The 20,390-nt window shown below is 35.5% G+C and overlaps 1 protein-coding gene and 1 long non-coding RNA gene across 2 annotated transcripts in view; both read right to left on the bottom strand.

Annotated features, from left to right (window-relative positions):
• Nucleotides 1–20,116, bottom strand: part of LOC110375329 (E3 ubiquitin-protein ligase RNF19A) — a 57,657-nt gene extending 37,541 nt beyond the window's left edge. The window contains exon 1 of the mRNA XM_049837056.2: nucleotides 19,406–20,116. Coding sequence (XP_049693013.2) covers nucleotides 19,406–19,538 — 133 coding nt within the window. The 5' untranslated portion in view covers nucleotides 19,539–20,116. The remainder of the gene's footprint in view (nucleotides 1–19,405) is intronic.
• Nucleotides 7,514–9,807, bottom strand: LOC135117764 (uncharacterized). The gene is made up of 3 exons (XR_010277145.1): nucleotides 9,644–9,807; nucleotides 8,574–8,966; nucleotides 7,514–8,193 (listed from the first exon to the last, which is right to left on the bottom strand). It is a non-coding gene; the product is annotated as an uncharacterized LOC135117764 (long non-coding RNA).
• Nucleotides 20,117–20,390: the final 274 nt, after the last annotated feature.

The following is a 20,390-nucleotide window of genomic DNA, read 5'->3' as shown; positions in this document are numbered from 1 at the left end:
ATCCAGATTCCATTACGAGATTAACTGGATAAAGTTTGCGTCGGCAAAACGACGTTCAAATCGGTGGAACATGCTATTCCGATTGCAAATATTAGCTAGTCAGGAAAGGCATTATTGCCCAACCTGTCAACTTAATCGTGAAGTCTTAAAGCGTGCATGCCGCTGACAGTTCAGAAATTAATACCCAAACAACAAAACTTAACGATACAACGTGAACTTTATCTAAATTGTTTTGTACCTTGACGTTGAATACAAATAATAGCGGCGTCTATTTGCAAGCTGATCTGTAATTATAAAATTGTTTGCTCACTTAATTTCGCGTGTGTAACGTGAATTCGTGACTAGTTAATTAAAAAATATCTAGTCGTTATCTGACCAACTCATTGTACGTTATCGTATCTACATAAATATACTCATGGCTATTTTCTTTGTTAACATTATAATTTGTAATTTACTGTAATCGCTGCACAGGAGCTATTTTTACATTCATAACAATGAACTCCACAGGTTATGTTTTACTTAGATTTTAACAATTCGGACACAATAAGCAGTAACACGTTTACTTTCACGTAACCGATAATCATTTCGATGATGAAGCAAAACGATTCACTTTTATGACCATTGTTTCATTCGATGCGCGAGATCCATTGTATAACCAAAGTACTTTGAATGAACGTGTCACTAATCCTCACAAAGTTCACACAAATCATAATGTTTTCGAACAATCCACGATTGTATTCATTGATGTATCTGGCTGAAAAGAAAGGTTCCAAGGACTAATGAGGTTTTATGCTCCGTTTTATAAACTCCTAATCGTCTGACCTTTGCACAGTGATTCACGCTCCATACAAAGGCGGCCATAAATACGAAACTCACAAATACTTTTAATTTATTTATTTTACACGTTGAAATATGTTAAGAGAAGTGTAAATTATTAAAATTATAACTTATCCACATTCATTAAAAAAAAATATCATTACTATTTAGGTGTAAAAATGTCTCGCAGTAATTTTGTTTTAGACGATAAACCTAGAACATGTCATACTGCGACTTTTAATGAAAAATCGAAATAAATAATGGTTATTTATATTAAAAACAACCATAAAGGAATAAAATAAAACAACAAAAATACACCTTTTTTGCAAATACACACAAAACACAAAATATACCAGAATACATTCAAGCTCAAAAGTATTTACTACAAACAGATAACAAATCTAGTACAATTTTTGATAGTACACCTTTTGTTTTTGACAGGTAACTTTCGTAAACCTGTTAGGAAGGGATCTGAATGAAGAAGTGGATGGTTCAACTTTGTCAGACTTCTGAGATACATGTAACTCAATTCGCTCTACATCAATATTTTCAACTACATTCAGCCAATCTGAATATTTCTCTATAAGCTTAGACCTACTACGATTTGATATTGCCCAATAATGAGAAATTCGTTTACATACATTCATAATTTTATTACTTAAAGTCTCTAGTTTGATATTTTCGATGTCATCCGAAAGGCACGATGTTTCTGTCAAAGTATTCAGGACATGTTGCATTTTTCATTTGGACTACCCTCTTTAGAGTGCCAAATGTCAAAAATAGTCGTCCTCGAAACAGAACATTTGAAAACTTTACCTAAAACAACATGAAAGCTGAACTTAAAATATAAAGTTTTTTTCTTAACTATGGACATGCATACTTTGACACTCCTTTAACCCAAGAAGGGGCAAAAAGATGCAGATGAAACTTATATGGTTTTATAAGAACATCCTCTTTATTCGAAAAACATTTGCCTCAAGTGCAGCACTGAGCAGCAAAAAGTTATAGGTCCAAATGAAATCAAAGTATACCAAACAAATCTACAAAAACGCTACCTTCAATAAAAAAATAAAATAAAATATTAAACGCATTAAAAAAAATAAAAAAGTAGTTGATAATAGAAGTACATACCTTGGTCTTGGACCTCCATACTATCACTATACGTAAACACTTGATTTGGAATAGTGACACTCAAAAACAAAGTGTTAAGTTTTGATGACTCACACGTTGCGATAATTAGACTCGAGATGCGCTAACTTCCGATGCACAAAAGTGAATAATAAGTTGACCTTATGACACTGGTATTTAGAGTTTTTGGAAGCTTCTTAACTTGTTAATCACTTAGTAAGTAGATCTAATGGGGATAAGCCGATGACATTTTTCGATTTATGGCCTTAGAGTGAATCACTGTGCTTTGTAAGTCACTGGCTAGCAGGTAGTTTGAATAGCTAGGATGCTTGAGAAACGATGTAAGGAATTCGTGAGTGACGTCATGTTTAACGGCCTGAGAATCTTGCTGTATAAGGACTGGGATAGCCGCAAACCGCGATTTGATGACTGCGCCTTTAAATATTTCTGTCCGGATGTTCATGATTCAAATTGGGAACAACATGGTCGTCAGATAAAGATAATCCAAAAAGGAAAATAGAAACTTGGTGGAACCGATCAGTGGTATTTTTTTTTTTGGTTCAATTCATGACCGCAAAGGTTGAATAACCCTATACATTGTCAAGCAATGTAACGTCTATATTGGTTCAGCATTAACGAATGGCTTACAATTATCCCACGGAGGTAAGAATTTATGTACCAGACATGGAATTATACACAATACACTGTACACACGTTGTTAACATTAAACTGCATACATTATTGATATTATACACGAGAATATCAATATAAGCAGAGAACTTTATGACTTGGACTTCTGCCTAATCCATGACAAAAGAGAACGGGATAATGCATTGCAAGTATTTGAAGTTTCAAAAAGACTAATGGGACGATTGCTGTTTTTTTGCCCTCATCAAAGCGAGGTTAAGAAAACTAGATTGCAAAGACAAGCTAACAAGCAGATTATTATAAATACACGAATAGAAGAAGGACCATAGCGAGATATGAAAATAAAACAAATCACCATATACCAATTATGGATTAATAGGAGAAAAGCAACATTGAGAACTATTATCTCCAATTAGAAAAAGAGAAGGTTTAAATCCCCAAAGGGCAAGTAATAGAAATCAGCTACCTCGGAAGTGGCCCATTACGGTTAATAATTTGATTTTGAAGAGTTTGGATTACTGGCAGACCGACGCAGGCGCAACTCGGCCGCAACCGGGTCAGTGTTTCTGATTGATGGCTCATTTGCTGGTAGAAAGTGCGCTGAACTTAATTTTTTGCGATTATTGTTTCGTCATTGAAAAAGATGCAGTTGCATTTTCGTCGGAGTTGTTATAGGTAAAGTCAACAAGTTTTACTAACTCTTTATGATGTCAGATAATAATACAGGCAAGTTTTTAATTGATGATCGTGACTGAGACTGGATATCTCAACATCATTTTCTATTGAAATGCTGATGTAATTACCACTGCTTCATATGGTAAGATGATACATTCTTCATGCACCAGTAATTTATAAATAAAAAACCTCCCACCTGGTTAAGTGGTATTAAATTGCTCTTATCATGGTCAAATCCTCTGTCAGATTTCTACTGATGTTTCAGGTATCCCCGAAGTGGGAATCACTAATGATACATTATGAATAATGCATAATGTACGTGATTTCACAAAATTTACAACTTGGCCTTGTAGAGTATACGTTGATGTTTATTTTCAATGTGAATTATTGAAGAAAGAACTATAAAATGATTTTATGGAAACACAAAATGTGAAACTGCTGCATGAGAAAGTTGATATCGCTTGAAATACATAACAATATTTTTACAGCGATCTGGTTTGATACAACTTTATGATTTCGATACGAATAAATAATATTAAGTAAGTGCAACAAAATTGATAGGGTATCTTATCGAATTCAATGAATCATTTGATAGACATCATATTCAAGAAAATTGCATACTTCTAAGTAAAACATGTGTTAAGTGCTGAAAATATCGTGTGCGAAGCACGTGAAGTTCAGAGGCACGCATATTGTTTTCGAATTCATATTCATAAAGAAAGGTAAAACAATGAGCACAGCTGTTCGAGCGGGCAGGTAAACATTCGCTTCAACGATAGTATGCGGATTACAGTAGAGAGCAAACACTGGCTCGTTATCAACATACAACTAGTGCTCAACTATAGTAGCTACTCTAGTTATAGTATCTGGCGAATGGGCGCGGCGACAAATCTCGCAGTATCGAACTCTTTGCTCACTACGACTATCCGCCGTGCCTACTGGAACAAACTGATGCACATTCAGGTCACTGTGAATCGTTACCCACGATATAAACGGCTTGCACTCGATACCGTGCGAGAACACATCATCTTTATCTCACAATTTATTCCATGTTTATGTACTCATCTAGGAATTAAGGAAAGCGTACCTACTTTGTTTTATCTGTTTAGCTAACTAGTGCAAGTTATGCCACTAGTTATTAATCATACTATTGTCGACAGTGGGTTCATAAACCATGAATCATATTTAACCAACAACCCTACACGTGATACCTACTCTGGCAAATTATAGCTTTTGTTCGAAGAAGAAAGGAACGTGACGTTAGAACCTAAGAAAATATTAGCACTTTATTAGCCGCCCCTAAGTAAATATTATGTTTTGTTTTGCGTATCACTGTAGTATGTGACGTAGCTATTTTCTCGTTAGAATGTGTCAGTGGGAGACGAATCACGACAGGTCACCTTCCGACGTCGTCCCCGAACACCACTTTATTTCTTCCAATATTTGTCTTACGTAAAAACGTGTTTAGACTCGGCCACTCAATAAAGCTAAACAAACTGCCATCAACATTGTTCGGTTCTAGCTTTGTGTGAAGTTAATATATGTGTGTCATGAGGTAAAATTATATGGCGGGTCATACAATTATGTTCTATAAAGTGATAACACGTGCGATTACTATCACTGATCCACATCACATGAGATTGTGGAGATTGCAGTGCTTTGTCAACTTATTACACCACTTTGGCCGCTCCGTATCTCTGTAGTGGACAACTTGTAAACAATACAATTGCTTTTCAAGTATCAGCACCTCAAGGCTCTTCAGAGTTGATTAGATCAGTTTTGAATGTCAACACGACTTTAGTGCACCGGTGCTCATGGAAGGTTGCAACGTCCTTACTTTGCTAGAAATAATTTATCGACGAGATCTACACGCAGAGAAATATCTGGCTATCTATACGAGAAAAAATGCTACTGTAACTAGAACTTCTGTTAACAACCGTGACAGCAAGACTCGTTGTTGACTTTACAAAAACCGTTTTGTTATTATTTTTACCTATCGTTTTATTAAGGACAACTAGACGTTAAGTTTAACTGACCAACCAACATAGTACTCAATACAGTGCAAATAACGCGCCTGTTACAATACCAATGTAATTAGAACCATACGTCACTAATTTACATTACTAAATCGATCGTAAGGACTACTATGCGATCTTGTATACATAAACACTTTTTTTTTTTGGGTTTACTAAATATTTTGCTGTATCTACTAATCAATTTATGTAACATAACGACCTGAACTGTAATGATAACTATTCGTATTGCAATGCTAGCTTTATGTTTATTGTAACAAGTACAATACATATTGTAATGCTAGCATCCTAGGTATTGTTATAGCTATTATCTCGTATGTAGTACCTACTGGTTTAGATGAAACCTGCAATCTAGTGCACTTATAGTACCTACTAACGGGTCCTCACAGGCTTTTAGTAGACGAAAATCCAATTTTATTTGTCTATAAGTAAATAAAACTGTATTTTCTCCACTGAAAGCCTAAAAGGGATCCGTTGTTGGTGCTGTCAGTCCACTGGATTGCAGGCGCTCCATCAAAACGCAGTTCATATATAGAGCCAGCAGCAGTGGCGAGGCGTCCTTATAAGCCGATTCCCATCGGCTTCCCTTTCGAATTTCAAGAAAGAAGCATAGGTATAAGTTATAATATAGGTATAGGTATAAAATATAATCATTTAAACCACACAATTTAAATATGTAGGTATAACAAAACGCCTACCACCGTAAAAAAAATTGTCTATAAATTACTTGAAACATTTTGCTCCTACTAAACAAGCCGCGGCTTCCTCCTCCATACAAAACTTCGCTTGCGTGACGTCATCCACGCCGCGCCGCGCGATGTTCGCAAAATAAGGGCGAGCGGTAAGCCGGCTCACGGAGCGGGTTCCACCAATCAAAACTCGCGAGTGAACGAGAAAGAACGCGTCAAGAGTAGAGTAGCTATATCTGTCTACGCGCGAGTGACAGCGCTTAGAACTTTCAAATATGTAAACAAACAAATCGGACAAATTCACTCTCATTGTTCTTATTTTGTTTTAGATAATACCATTAACAATTTGTTCTTTGTATTACTAAGGGCTGATTTTTCAATCATCAGTTAACTTCTATCTGAGCAATAAATATGGCGGTTTGACATATTTTACATACAAAAGCTGTCAAAACGTCAAACATATTCCTCTGATAAAAGTTATCTAGCGATTGAAAAATCAGCCCTAAATTGAATTTATTAGTGTGTGTATCATTTGGAAATAACATAGTTAGTGTGTGTACAATATTTTATGTTAAAGTGTTTTAGTTACATTATGTCAACATAGATGGCGTTGTGCATTTTTATGCAAATCCTGAATCGCGGTGTTAAGATTCTCCGCGATTTAATGACCCTACTTGCGAATTTATAATTTTTTGTATTCAACGAGTATATTTTTGATTTAGTAGTTGGCAGTACCATTACTCCCTACTTATCCCCGCGATCGCACTGTGTGACATGGTACTCAGTACAACAGCACTACAGTGTGTGTACCTAGTGAAAATAGAGATATCTACGTTGAAATGAGTTATTTTGATACGTAGACAGTTGGCATCAGGTTTCTTTTTAATGTACCTATAGATAGCATTTATCGCATTAGACTGTTTTCCGATCCGACAGATTATTTACTTTAGGAAGGAACTTATTTTTTTCAAGGTTAAGTTTTGAGAATAAAACTCGTTCACGCCGCTCGGATGAATTACCTACCAATACTACGTCTATATTAAAATTACTAACGTCCTGACGGATAAATACCTACGATAAATATCAATGGCTAACAGGCCGTTGTAAATAAAATACTTAAAATGTATTGTTTCTAGTGCCAAGTTTTCTCAGATTCTAGTAGTTAATATACCTAACTAAAGATAATAAAGTTTTACAGATATTAATAATCTGCCGAATTCCTCAATCAGTCTCTCAGTCAGTCCCCCATCCCTGAGTCCTCCCCCCCCCAGGTTTTTTTTTTTACTGCGGCTTCCCTATTTCATTAAACCACCCTTCGCCACTGGCCAGCAGTATGTGTGACGTAGTAAAACAATGCCTTTTTCAATACATTATCTAAAGACTCCGACTATCTTGTATCATAAGTGTCATCAAGTGTTAGATTAGAATCATAGAATTTGAGATTATCGGCATTTTTTACGACGTCCCACGCGCTACGGCTCTATATGTTTAGGATCCCTGGAATCAAAAATAAAAAATATTACGTACAGAGAAAAATGACATTTATTTTAATATAATCATCACAATCATTGGTCCGTAGAAATTACACTTACACATTACGGCCCCTCACATCTGCATCGGTAGCATGATCGCGCGATAAAACATCCGTCCCTATCGCACTTACTAATAGTGCGATAGGGAGATGTTTTATCACTTTTCGCGCGATCATGCTACCCGTTCAGGCGTCTTTTCAGCGTCGACGTCCCTTATACTTATCATTTCTACATTCAACTTGTAAAGTATGGGGCCCTATTAGAGCCTGTTCACACTAGCGATTCTTTTCGGCGATGCGAGATCGCGGCGTGCACGCAACGAGCTCGCCGCGGGTCGTCGCGGTATCGCGGCGATTATTTTATCGCAATAATATCGCCGCGAGCAAACTTTATATGTGTGTGATATCGCAGCTTGCTCGCCGCGTGCTCGCGGCGATATTAATGCTAGTGTGAACAGGCTCTAATAGGGCCCTTCTTAAATCTTCAATAAGAAGCTCATGCCCGCGTGGCGTTTTAACACTGGATATTTATTAATGTATGCTCCGATGGTCATTTCTGAAGTCTCTATTTCCTTCAATCTATTTTTGGAAGTTTTTTGCCACTTCTCTATCACTAAATGCCAGGGTTCTGTACAGTTTTGGAGCCACTGGATATCTTCATCTGCACCACCATCTGGAAAGATACATGGACTCATAAAAAAATCATGAAATAAAGACTTCAAAATAATTTAATTTAGTAAAATAAGTTGCAAGTTATTAATGTAATTAACTAGTGTCATGCCAAATCATGGGATTAGGTTGTCAAGCGGACCCCAGGTTCAATTGAACCGTGTCAGAAAGGTGGGCCAAACGTTAGGAGGATGATGAAACTGCAAGTTATTAAAGTTGCTAGAAAGAGGCCAAGGAAAGGCAGTCAGACAAACAACACAGTTGTCCTTTTTCCTTTGAGGTTTGAATACAATTAATAACCTATTTGGGAGATGCTCTAATCCAACAGTGGGATCACATTTGGCTATTAAAAAATAAAACCCAGGTAGATAACTTAAAACTTGCCTTCTTCGACGACTTCTGGCTCGTTGCTGTTATTGTTGATGTTGCTGCCATTTTTCTTTTAATAACCTTAGCCTCCCTTAATTCGCGGCGCCTGTTTTGTAGACAGTCATATAATTTGCCTTTTGCACATCTTTTTATTTTAAGTTTAGTATCATTAATGTATGGAATAAAGTAAGTACTTATATTTTCCTTTTTGAATACTTCAGTTATTTCTTGTGCTTTTGTAAGAAGTAGAGAACTGTCTATTCTTTTATTTGGGTCTGATTGCATTAGGTCTTTTATTATTATATTGCAAACTTTTCTTCGCCCATTATTTGATAATTTGCCTTGTTCTGAATATAAATTTAGCAGGCCTTGTCCTTCATTCGATTTTAAGAGTAGATTTTTCAACGGCTGAAATACACAAAAATAAAATTAATTATTAAAATAATTGAGTAGGTTATTATGATATAATATTGTCTTCGGTTAGCGCGATAGTTAAACATAATTGTATAACTTACACAAGAAAGTCCCAACGCCTAAGGCATAATTTTCTGGTCTAGGGGAATCGAATACTTGGCTTGGGAACCTAGATTGTATAAAACAAGCCTATTGACTAGTTATCCTTTTCGCATGTTTTGAAGCTGAGCTGACTCTGGGTGTCCTGTGTGCCAAACCCATTAAGTTTAAGATGAGATGACTGTGTATCAACTAATTTTATCGCGTAAGTATATAATGAAATTCCATGAATAACTTTAAGACTTTTTGTTGTAAACTTATAAAGTCATTATATAGTTACACCACTTACTTGTTTAAATTGAATAATAGCTTATATAGAATATACTTGTATAAATTGAATATGAATACTACAACAATAAGAAGACCTACATCAGCCATTATGCGAATACAAGAACGCCAACACTCTTACTGCGTGGCCAAAAACAGCCGGAACAACAATCGATCAAATCGCTTATTTAAATAAAATAGAATACTTTAATGCGAACCAAGCGAACCATGGTAAATGTACAGTTGTTACAATAAAATCCATAGAACACATGGCATCCTGATACTAAGACAATGGTACAACTTACCTTGAAAAGTATGAATATATTGGGGTAAACCCCACTGCTTTAATAACTGAGGGACGTCTTGGTCAATGTCATCATCCATCTCGTCACTGGTTTTGTAATAATAACCCAAAAAGGCGAAAAACACTTCAAATTCAATCTGCAATACTGCGCTCGCTCGCTGGTCAAAAACAATGGCCGCCAAGCCGGACGCCGGCTCGGGTGCGGGTGGCGGTGGCGGGGCGGGATGCGAGCGCGCGAGTTTGTTTACAAAAACACAGTTTTCGATAAACAGTACAAGATACTTTGCTATGAATACCACCTCGATTGTTATTGTAACATTATTATTTTATAATATTTTAAAACACACTAACAAATAGCACGGAGTAATACATGCATTGTACCGTTTACTGTTTCCGGTGCGGTTTTTACTATAATAGTCTTGTTAAGGCCTAACACTACATAAAGGGTAAACCAAACTAAACGATTTTTAAGTGACGCTACGAACGATATGTACTGCAAACAATAATTTAGTTGTAATAAAAATATTATTGTTTTGATTACAAACACACTCGTAGTCTACCAGTAACATTGTAAATCATTAACCGTAATTGGATCATTTAGTAATTGCGAATCTCTGTTTCTTATTACTTACAATACATTATATAAATATTAACAGAATTCTTGTTCATGATACATAAATTATTGATGTTTTTGTTCAATTATATTTTTTTGTAAGCTACATTAATCAAATAATATAATGAAACATACGATTAGTAGGAATGAGTAATTAGTCGTAAAGATAACAAGGGTCAAGTATTTCAAACTAGAAACTTTGTAACTTCATTTTACTATTCGATTCAGTACTTCTGTTTGTCACCAATTTCTCTGCGTGTACGTGCGTCAAACACCTGTAACAACGACTAACACTATTTTACAAGATCGTGATAAACGCAAATTACCAGGACTGAAAATGTGTTAACTAAAATTAAGATTTAGCGAAAAAGAATTCGTCCTAACCAGTCAAACATTTACAAAAAGTGTAGTTTTTCACCAGAAAATATTTCGAAATATTTTCACCTGAGACCACACACATCATTGGAATGTAAACCAATGCGTCTGGGTGTGTCGTTAAACCAAAAAGTTAATTAGCTTCTGTAACAATGAGCTCTTAAAGACGAGAACAACAATGTAAGAACCATGGTATGCAACGAGACGCGAGGATTGCCAAAACTCGAACCAAATGACCTACATTTAATTGGAAAGCATACAGTGTTCGGGTATTATCGGACAGCGTGCAAATATTCTACTAAGTAACTGTACTCTACAATTTGTGGACCAAGTACTTTAAGCGGATCAGGAGCGTGCTGAACGTTAAGACTCTAAGTAACAACTTTCAAGGATTCTCCGCTCTTCACAACTTGAAGGACTTAGTATCAAGGTAGACGCGCTCAATTAGTACCATGAATCTTTCAGCTGATTAAATATTCTCTAGGCCTTGTTAGGACGCCTAATAGAGGAGCCTCGACCCATGACAAATCACTAATCAAGACATTGAGGTTACCCAGTTATGAGGCAACGTACAAAATATCATTTTGAATGGTTCACATCACTTTCACCAGCATCCCACTTAAGCGAAACAGCATCTGAGACGTGATTAAATATGAAACAGCACTGTTGAGCCATCAACACCAATATAACGAAGTGACGTAATGCTCTTGACGAAATAGCGAAAAAAGATGAAGAATTGCACTTAAATTTCCTGTTTGAAATACCTACATTTTTTCATCAAATTCGCATAAAAACTTGACACGACGACAACTTGATGAAGCTTGAAATTGAGCATTTGGACACTGAGCGTGCCAATTTATTCAACTTTTGGTATATTTTTAAAATGCAACTATTTTTACGACACGTTGTTAATATGTAATGTATGTATGTGTCCAAGATGATGAGATTGATGTCAGTTCACTGGAAGCGTCCATCTCACTCGAAATGGATAATGTCTGACAACATTACGTACGCGAACTCGTATTGCAGTTGGAAAAGGTAATACCAGGAAACGATAATGTACACTACAAGCATGGCAAGAAAACGGTAAATGATACAGAATGGTGACAACAAAACATTTTGTCTATTATTCAGCGTGTAATAACGTTTCCACGGCCCAAATAATTGGATGACTCGTTTCGAGAAAGCCCATATCCGTCTGATTCAATTGACCCTGTAGCAATTCCCTTTAGCGTGGTATGGTTCCCAAATAATAAAGTTTTTCTTCTTAAGAAGGAGGTCAAATTGTATTTATTGAGGTAGAATTGAGTATGCCAGCTTCATCTTGAGTAGCATTCACCTCCGATGTACACATATTCCGCTCAAGCAATTCATGCATTTATCTGAGTTATATAAATCTATTTCCGAGAACGAAGCCTCTTGGATCCACTTCCCGGTACTAATATAGGATGTGATGTAAAATGATGTGCGTTCAGTCGAGAGCCTTGCACGCTTCCTTTATTTAGCGGCAAACAGCAGGTGCTGCGTGAAGGTTTCCAAATTGTTTGGGCACATCCTTGAAAGTTACCATTTTCGACGAAGTACTCACTGTACTTGTTTGTAGGTCGTACGTATGAAAGACATTGACGGTGTTGGTCATTAACTTATGGTTTTTCTTCTTTTTCGTAAGTGAGTAGAGGTCAAAGCATGTTTTTGTTGCCCAAGCAATCATGTCACAATTTTAATTTTTCACCTTGTCTGTCATCAAAGTTACAGTCAGTGCAAATGAAGTTTAATATGCCATTAATTTAGTAAGTCCAGTTGAACTATTTTGCAAATATTCAAAGTTTTTATCTGCTTTTGCGTCCTGAATTTAATAGTTTTGCATTATTGTCACAAAGTTATGATGAGGCATGGCCGTTTCGCGGAACTATGGAAATAAGGGTAAAATAAATGGACTACCAAGTAGGCGCCATTTGCTAACTTGTTAAAACTTTTTGCCAGAAGTTATACTAGGTTGTTGGATGTCTTATGTTAAGTAACTGGTTAATGCACTTTTGTAAATCATTAAAAAAATAGAATATATATTGGAAAACTGCATACCCTAGTAAAGTTGAAATGACACTCATTACCTATTGAGTATTCTGCACAATATCGAAAGTGCTGACATTTGACCTCAACACAATCATTGAGTTTGCACAATACCTTTATTAAATTGTAAAATATGCTTAAGTTATTGGTCAATAATATGTTATTTATTATGTATGTAAATTGTGTACGTATTCTGAGGTCTTGGATGTTTATGCTGGCACATTCGTTTGTGCATCAAAATTTTTGTATCGACAACTAATGGTGAACAAAGATTGGTCAGTCAGCTATCTTTTCACTTTCTATTTTTGGCAATAACTTGTTTCTTGTTTGAACATTGCTACTAGGTTTAAACTTTAATCTCCAAAGAGTGCCTTAACTTGGAGATATTCATTGATTCAAAATTAAGAACCTGTCTAGAAAAGGCAACCAGCGAAAACACTAGGAGGAAAAAACATGTAGAGAAATTATTTTTAGAAGTTAGCCGAAGAAACTGCAGGAAACCGAAGTACTAAGCACATACGCATTTCAACATTCAATTATTGCAGCAGTAACGCGGTTGGAATCCATATAGCTGCATTAATCATTGTGCCAGCAATTAAACATTGTAATAAGCACGATACCTTAATTGTAATTGGGTTGAAGTTACATAAACGTCGGCAATACGCTTGTGCGAATTTAACCTACATCTACAGTAACATATCTGACGCGAAGTAATTAATCATTCGGTATAATTTTGTTGTTAATTGGATTGTCACGTTTCACCTCTGACTTAATTTTCCATAAATATTTTATGAGACTTCCGAGCGCTGGCAAGAATTTCTGCTGCATCATATTGCAAGATTGTATTTAGACGACATTACAGTATTTTCAATACCTTGGGCTAGATAACCGCCTTGGTCAGCAAATTGGCATTTGCTGCGAACACACAATGGTTGTGTGTAATGTTTGATGTCAGCGTATGTAACATCTAGTACCTACCGCCGGCGCCATAATTACGGTTTGATTGTAAGTAAGGAATGAGGAAGAAGCGTAGATTGCAGCGTCACGCGTAGAAGGTTAATCCATATTGAGAAGACGCCTCCAATCAAATACACGAGTTTCCGCTAGAAAAAACACTACAAATCCGTCTAGGTCGAATCTACACCAAACTGAACAAATAGTTGTGTAGGTGTGTCAAAGGTTTAGTTTACAGCAGTTAGCGTTTCATACTGGAAGAATTCAATATGCATGATTGGACTCCCAAGTAGCACGGTTCCACGATTCACTTCCATTAAAGGCCATCTTACATCTCAAAACGTTTCCAAACCTACTACATCTCCTTTCATCTATGCAAATAAAACAAGATAGGGACTATCGAAGCGAGATTGCCATTCATGGCAAGGCATCGCCGATCAGATTTCACCGATTCCGATAGTTCGCGTGTACTTAAGCCATTGAACGAATATGTAAGACAATACGATTGTTTAGAGAGCGACCACTAGCGCAACCCGACACGTATCATTGAACTATTTGGTAATCTTACTGACATATAGCACCAGGGACTTTGCTAGAAACTCGTGGACACATTATAAACGAAGATATTGTTGGTATTAATCACGATAACGACTCACCGTGTATCTGAGTTGGGCATACGTAATGTTTTATCTTTATCTAAGTAAATAAATTCATGAATTATTTTTTGCTCGGAGATAAGTAAAGCATAAATCGGTAGTTAAACTTTTCCTGTTATTTCGTTATCAATTATCGTGAATTGCGACGCGGTATTATACACAACATTTGTTACTTGATTCAGTTTACCTATTCTTTCGTAGGTACAACCCAAGTAAGTATAACCCAAGCGAGGTATAGGAAATAATTATAGAAAAAATATTATTCTGTTCTCACAGTCGTGCATGCATTTATTATTTCGACGGTAAAAAGGCAAAAGGGGTCAAGCGCCACATTTTGCGATTTTAACTTTTTTATTGACCCCAACTCCACTATTTTTTCTCTTTCGAATAGTCGTAGTATCGTTTTCCTAGCATGAAAAAAAGTCGCTTGTACCAAAGAATTATTTGTACTGAAGTGCCAAATCGATACTTACCAAAAGTGCTCAAGCGACACCAACTTTACGTTTTTGTATCGCCTTGTCATTTGGCATAATTTTAAAAACAATATTAGAAGTAAATATGTCGTTTGTATCCATTTTTCTTTTATTTGTTTAATAACTATAACGTCGCTTACACCAATAGTAAAAATTGACAACTAAACATAAATTGGCGCTTGGCCCCTTTCTTAAATAATTTTATTTTCATTACGTTGCATTTGATCCACTCAGCACGCGCGACAGCGCCCTTGCAAATGGGTATAACTGACATATTATGTCTTATGTAGGTACTTGAAAGCAAGTTCACGCGTTCTTGAAACGCGATCGCAGTTTTTAACACAGATTAAAATTTTATATAAAACATGTCTGCAACTCCAAAAAACGTGAAATTGCGAAGTGTTTTAGGCCGAAAAAGACTTGCTAGTGCCAAGAAGGTTATTTGATTATAATGATAGCAATAGAGAGGTCGAAGGAATTAAAGATGATGTGATTCCCCTACTAGCATCGGTAAATTCAACCACATTTTATTTATTTTATAAAAATAAATTTAACATTTCTTAGGATAGTTTTTAGGGTTCCGTACCCAAAGGGTAAAACGGGACCCTAATGTTTTCGCTCCTCTGTCCGTCCGTCCGTCCGTCTGTCACCAGGCTGTATCTCATGAACCGTGATAGTTAGAGAGTTGAAATTTGTACAGATGATGTGTTTCTGTTGCCGCTATAACAACCAATACTGAAAACTTGAATCAAATAAATATTTTGGGGGGCTCCCATACAAAAAACGTGTTTTTTTTAAGAACTGGTAATAGGTAGTAGGTACGCGTTTCATAGGTACATGTTGGATAATTTTATTACGAGACAACTTGAAAATGTGTTTATCGAGATATCTTAACGATATTGGTGTCAAATAAAGGTTTAGACCTTTTATTTGACACCAATTTTTGTATAAAACCATTTTATCCGTTTTTGAATCAGGTAAATCGGTTCACGCGTTTAGGAAAACATTAAAAATTAGTAAAAATGTAAACAATCATAATTTTTACCAAATTATTGTGGCTTATTTACTCAAATAATTTGATAACATGCTGTTGTATGTCCTATCAGTTAGGTAACTGCTGTTTTTTGGATCTCAGTTTTGTTCCTTGTATTGTTTTAGTTTAATACATAATTCATAGTTCTATTACCTACCTGCTGTGCCAAATATAAAATAATACTGTTAATTGAGATATTTTAACTTAAGCCAAAATCTGACTTAGTTCTGTGATCTGTTGTGCCAAATAAAATAAAATACTTTACTACTTTATACACATGGAGCTTAGGCCAAAATCTTAATATTCCAACATTCAATATTGGTGCTTGACCCCCTCGCAAATGCGATAAACATGGTAAAAACCTGGGGTCAAGCGACATCTATCTTTGAAACTATTGATCTCAGGCTTATTTTGATCTAAAATTATTAAAGAGCATTGTATTTAAGTAAACTTTTCTGAAGATTGTGATGTGATTCAATAAAGCAATAAAGAGATATTATTTTTTAAAACTTTCTTTTTACTCTCCTGAACAATTTGATCTGTGGTGCTTGACCCCTTTTGCCTTTTACCCGTCGATTTGAAATTCTCGTAACATCAAGATATTATGTTTCATAAATAATTGCTGCTAAATTATTACTTTTCCCATGAAACTTCGTAGGGCCAATGAATGATTGTTATTAGAATGTAATAAAACATTCGTGTAACAATGCTCTCGATGACACACGGCGTACCTTTGGTACAGTCATTTCTCTGCTGGATATTCTTCAATATTTGATTGATCAATGGTGATCTGAGATTAAATAAAAATAAGAAACTGTAGACAAAAATGTACTTCCTGTAAATTATCATCTTTATCGTTTTGCGTCTATCAAGTTAAATAGTATGTCCATAGTCCATGCAAAAAGAAATGCAATTCATTTCGTTGAGGTACACTACGTAAGTAAATATATCTTCTGAATAAAATAGGTTGTTATACACTTTTCCGAACGCATCCTTCGGGAAATAACGCCAATGAACGTTATGTAAAGGTAAATGTTATTTTCTCTATTGCGATCGCGAAGTAAGAAACTGGTTTGCGTGGGGGAAGTGCATCCTTTATACAGCCTCGCCAGGATTTGTCATACAACTTTGTACTTTAATACTAGAGTCACATAGTCGACGTCAACGTGCTTTATTCTAAATCAATTTTATGACATTTTGCATTTCATTCTGTCGGATATGCAAGTGTTTTTAAATTAAGAATTCTCTCTATCTAGCAAGCTGCCCAGATAGTTATAGGGGTATTTTAAATCTTTGAATAAATAAAAAAGAATCATATTGGGTGCATATATTAAACATGCTGGATTGCCTCTTTCAGTTGGGGAATATCTTAGTGTCTTACAAAATATATATAGGTACCTACTTCTAAGTATGTTTCCAAGATAATAACTGTGGGTACCAAAAACTGCATAATGGATAACTCATGAAAACTTACATCATTCATTTCTACTGCATCATTTAATTCTTCTTTGTTGAATAATGCAATAAAAATAAAGATTCATAATACTTATGCATTCATTTTGTTTGAGTTAAGTTAGATTTCATAACATTTTTGCTTTATTTTTTTTCTATTTTAATAAGTATTTCCTGTTTCTTTTATTTTGTATTGTTGAAAACATGTTTTTAAATGTTGTGTAAATTATTTTTATGTTTTACCTGTTTCGATGTGTCAGAAATTAAGTAAGAAGGTTCTAAAATTGTATTTTTCGATTTAATAGTTATGCTGGGTTTTTCTTTAATACCTTATCATATTTTTTTGTTTCTTAACTTAACTTTGCAGGTTAAACTATACCTAATATCACCTTTTTCCTCAAAAAGGTTATACCTAATTATTTATTTAAAACTAATGTTTAATGTATGAAAAAAAGAATATTATATTCTGTATAACATAACAAACAATTGTAATTAAAAAAACAAGATTAAAATATAAAAACAGTTATCCAATTAACCGAAGGTCAACAAAGAATATAAATAAATCTACATAACGATAAAAGGGAGGACCTATTACGTATTGCTATCAGTTTACTCTTAAGATGCAAACAAGTTGTGCATTACTTCATACTAGCTTCCACGCATGATTTTGCCTGGGAGGCAAGGGAATATAAAAGTAATTCTTATATGGTATTCTGGAGGTATTTCTATATTTTTTTCATAAAATGGAAAGACTTGTTTGTTTGTACAGTAAAGGCCCAAAACTATTCACCAGATTTGAAAAATGATTTCAATGTTAAAAAGCCATACTCTACCTGAGTAACATAGGTGAATAACAATATGGGCAATAGTTCCTTATAATTTCAATGGGTGATGCGGGTGAAGCGGTAGGAAAGCAACCAGTAAATTATATTACTGCCAAGTTTCCTCGAAATAAAAACTTTCACATTTGCAATATTAGCAGGATACAACACCTATAGAAATATGTAGTGCAAAATTATTTATTAGTTACCACAATCAATAGATAGTTTGTATGAAGATAACACTTTCACCTCAATTTTTAAATCATTAAGCAAATAAATAATACTTAATGGGATGGAGATAACAGTGTTATTATCATGGTTACATTTTAACACTAGCTGTTTTCCTAGTTTCACTTACGTCCCATCGGAACCACTGCCCGTATCAGAACAAAATATAGCGTATGTTTCTCGGGGATAATGTAGCTTCAAAAACGTAAAAGCATATTTCTTACTGGCCAAGTAGTTTCGGCGCCTTTAGTGTACAAAAAGTCTTCTTTATTATATTAGAATAGATACTATAGATAATAAATAGGTCAGTTTCATATTCTAAATATAGCTTAGGGATCATTTACAATGCTTATGCAATATGGGTCAGAGTTTCCTTTAGTGTAAGCCAGAGTAACATTGACCCATATGATTGGATTCATTGGGACCTTAATATTCAGTCTCAATTGGACACGCTCATAAAACTTTAATGATGCCAATGATGAATTCAATGAATGTATTTTTCAATTGATTTTATTTTAAATGGTATCTAATCTTTTAAGGTAGATAATGTTATGATATGTATTTTGTGACATGATTTAACATAATTTGGGTAATTCCCACACATGAATTGGATGATGACTTCATACTGGCATTTATGAAGACATAATGTTATACTTTGTTTAGTTTACCTACTACAGAAATTACTTAAGGATTTAACGGTGTTGTTATTCATTGAAACACTAGTAAATAAAGAATACAACATGTGAGTATGTTGTGTCAATCAGAGCAAAATAATAAAGTTTATTTTTTGGATGTTTCAAGGCAATTTCACAGTAAAACAATGATTGTATGTTGTTCAATATTAGTTTGTACAAGTAGGTACTTATATGTTTAATTAAAGTAGCAGTATTTATATCAAATTCATACATCCCTGGAGGCAAATGAGGAGTTTGGTAAATACTTTATTCTGCACCACAAATCTGCATATTCAATGTGCATAAATTGTTATCTGTTCAATTTGCTTCTAAACATTGCAAGAACAAACTTTTCAGTCACTGGTTATAAAGAAATCCATCAAGGGAAGACAATATCAGAATGTTTGTGTTTACCTGTGTGTGCAAGCCGCCTGCCGACGAGCGGGCTGTCGAGCAGCAGCCGGCGAAGCGACCAGCGGCCCAGCACGCCGCCGCCCCAGCCGCAGCCGCCGCCGCTGCCGCGCCGCATGCCCTCGCGTTCCACCATCACACCCAACTCATACACATTACACACCAAACACTACCGACTGCATCAGCCGACCACGACCGACATCAACCCCCACAGATTAACTACTGCCGTTATGAAATATCGACATCGACTCGACCAGTCTTTGCACAACGCGTTGAGTAACCCACTCGCAACGCATCAGCGAGAGAAAGTGCCGATAGCCAGCCCAACATACGTGCTCGCGGGCGCGTTACAGATGCAGCCTCAGGTGGGGAACACTCGCTGTTATTGGGCTCCCATTGTGCAGACTGCCTCACTAACGGTTACAAATCGAGATGAAAAACAAGGCCGTTTGTAACAATTGTCCGAAATTTATTTATGCTTACTATAGTAGACGACATAAAGCTAGCGCGGTTAAACAAGCAATGCCATTTTACAAAAATAAAATGAACAAAATTGAGTGTCTACGAGGAGTAGGAAACGACAATACATTCACAAATTCACATCTGTCAAAGAAGGCAGTTACTACAAGTAAACGAAATCAACTCATATTTTTCTCGCCGTCTCAGAACGGGCAACCATGAGTTCACAGCAAACTTTGACACAGCTCAAGGAGCTAATAATATAAATGGAGACCAAACTACGGTACTGTACAATTTTATTTGAGCTTCCATCGTTTTTTTAAAACCTTTTATTTGGACTGCTCAACATTAATACCATTTTATAATTTATTTCTGTTTCGCTCGTTGCAGTTTTATTTAATTCTTGTTCACCAATACAGTATACCAATGTACTCAATGAATTAAATAATTCATTGAGTACATTTATGCCACCTGTAAACCATTGATGAACAATTGCCATCGCGATCGTCGTCACAGCCGAAAAACGTCT

The sequence above is a fragment of the Helicoverpa armigera genome, chromosome 14 (genome assembly GCF_030705265.1).
Source record: "Helicoverpa armigera isolate CAAS_96S chromosome 14, ASM3070526v1, whole genome shotgun sequence".
Lineage (NCBI taxonomy): Eukaryota > Metazoa > Arthropoda > Insecta > Lepidoptera > Noctuidae > Helicoverpa > Helicoverpa armigera.
This window is presented reverse-complemented; position numbering and strand designations above follow the sequence as displayed.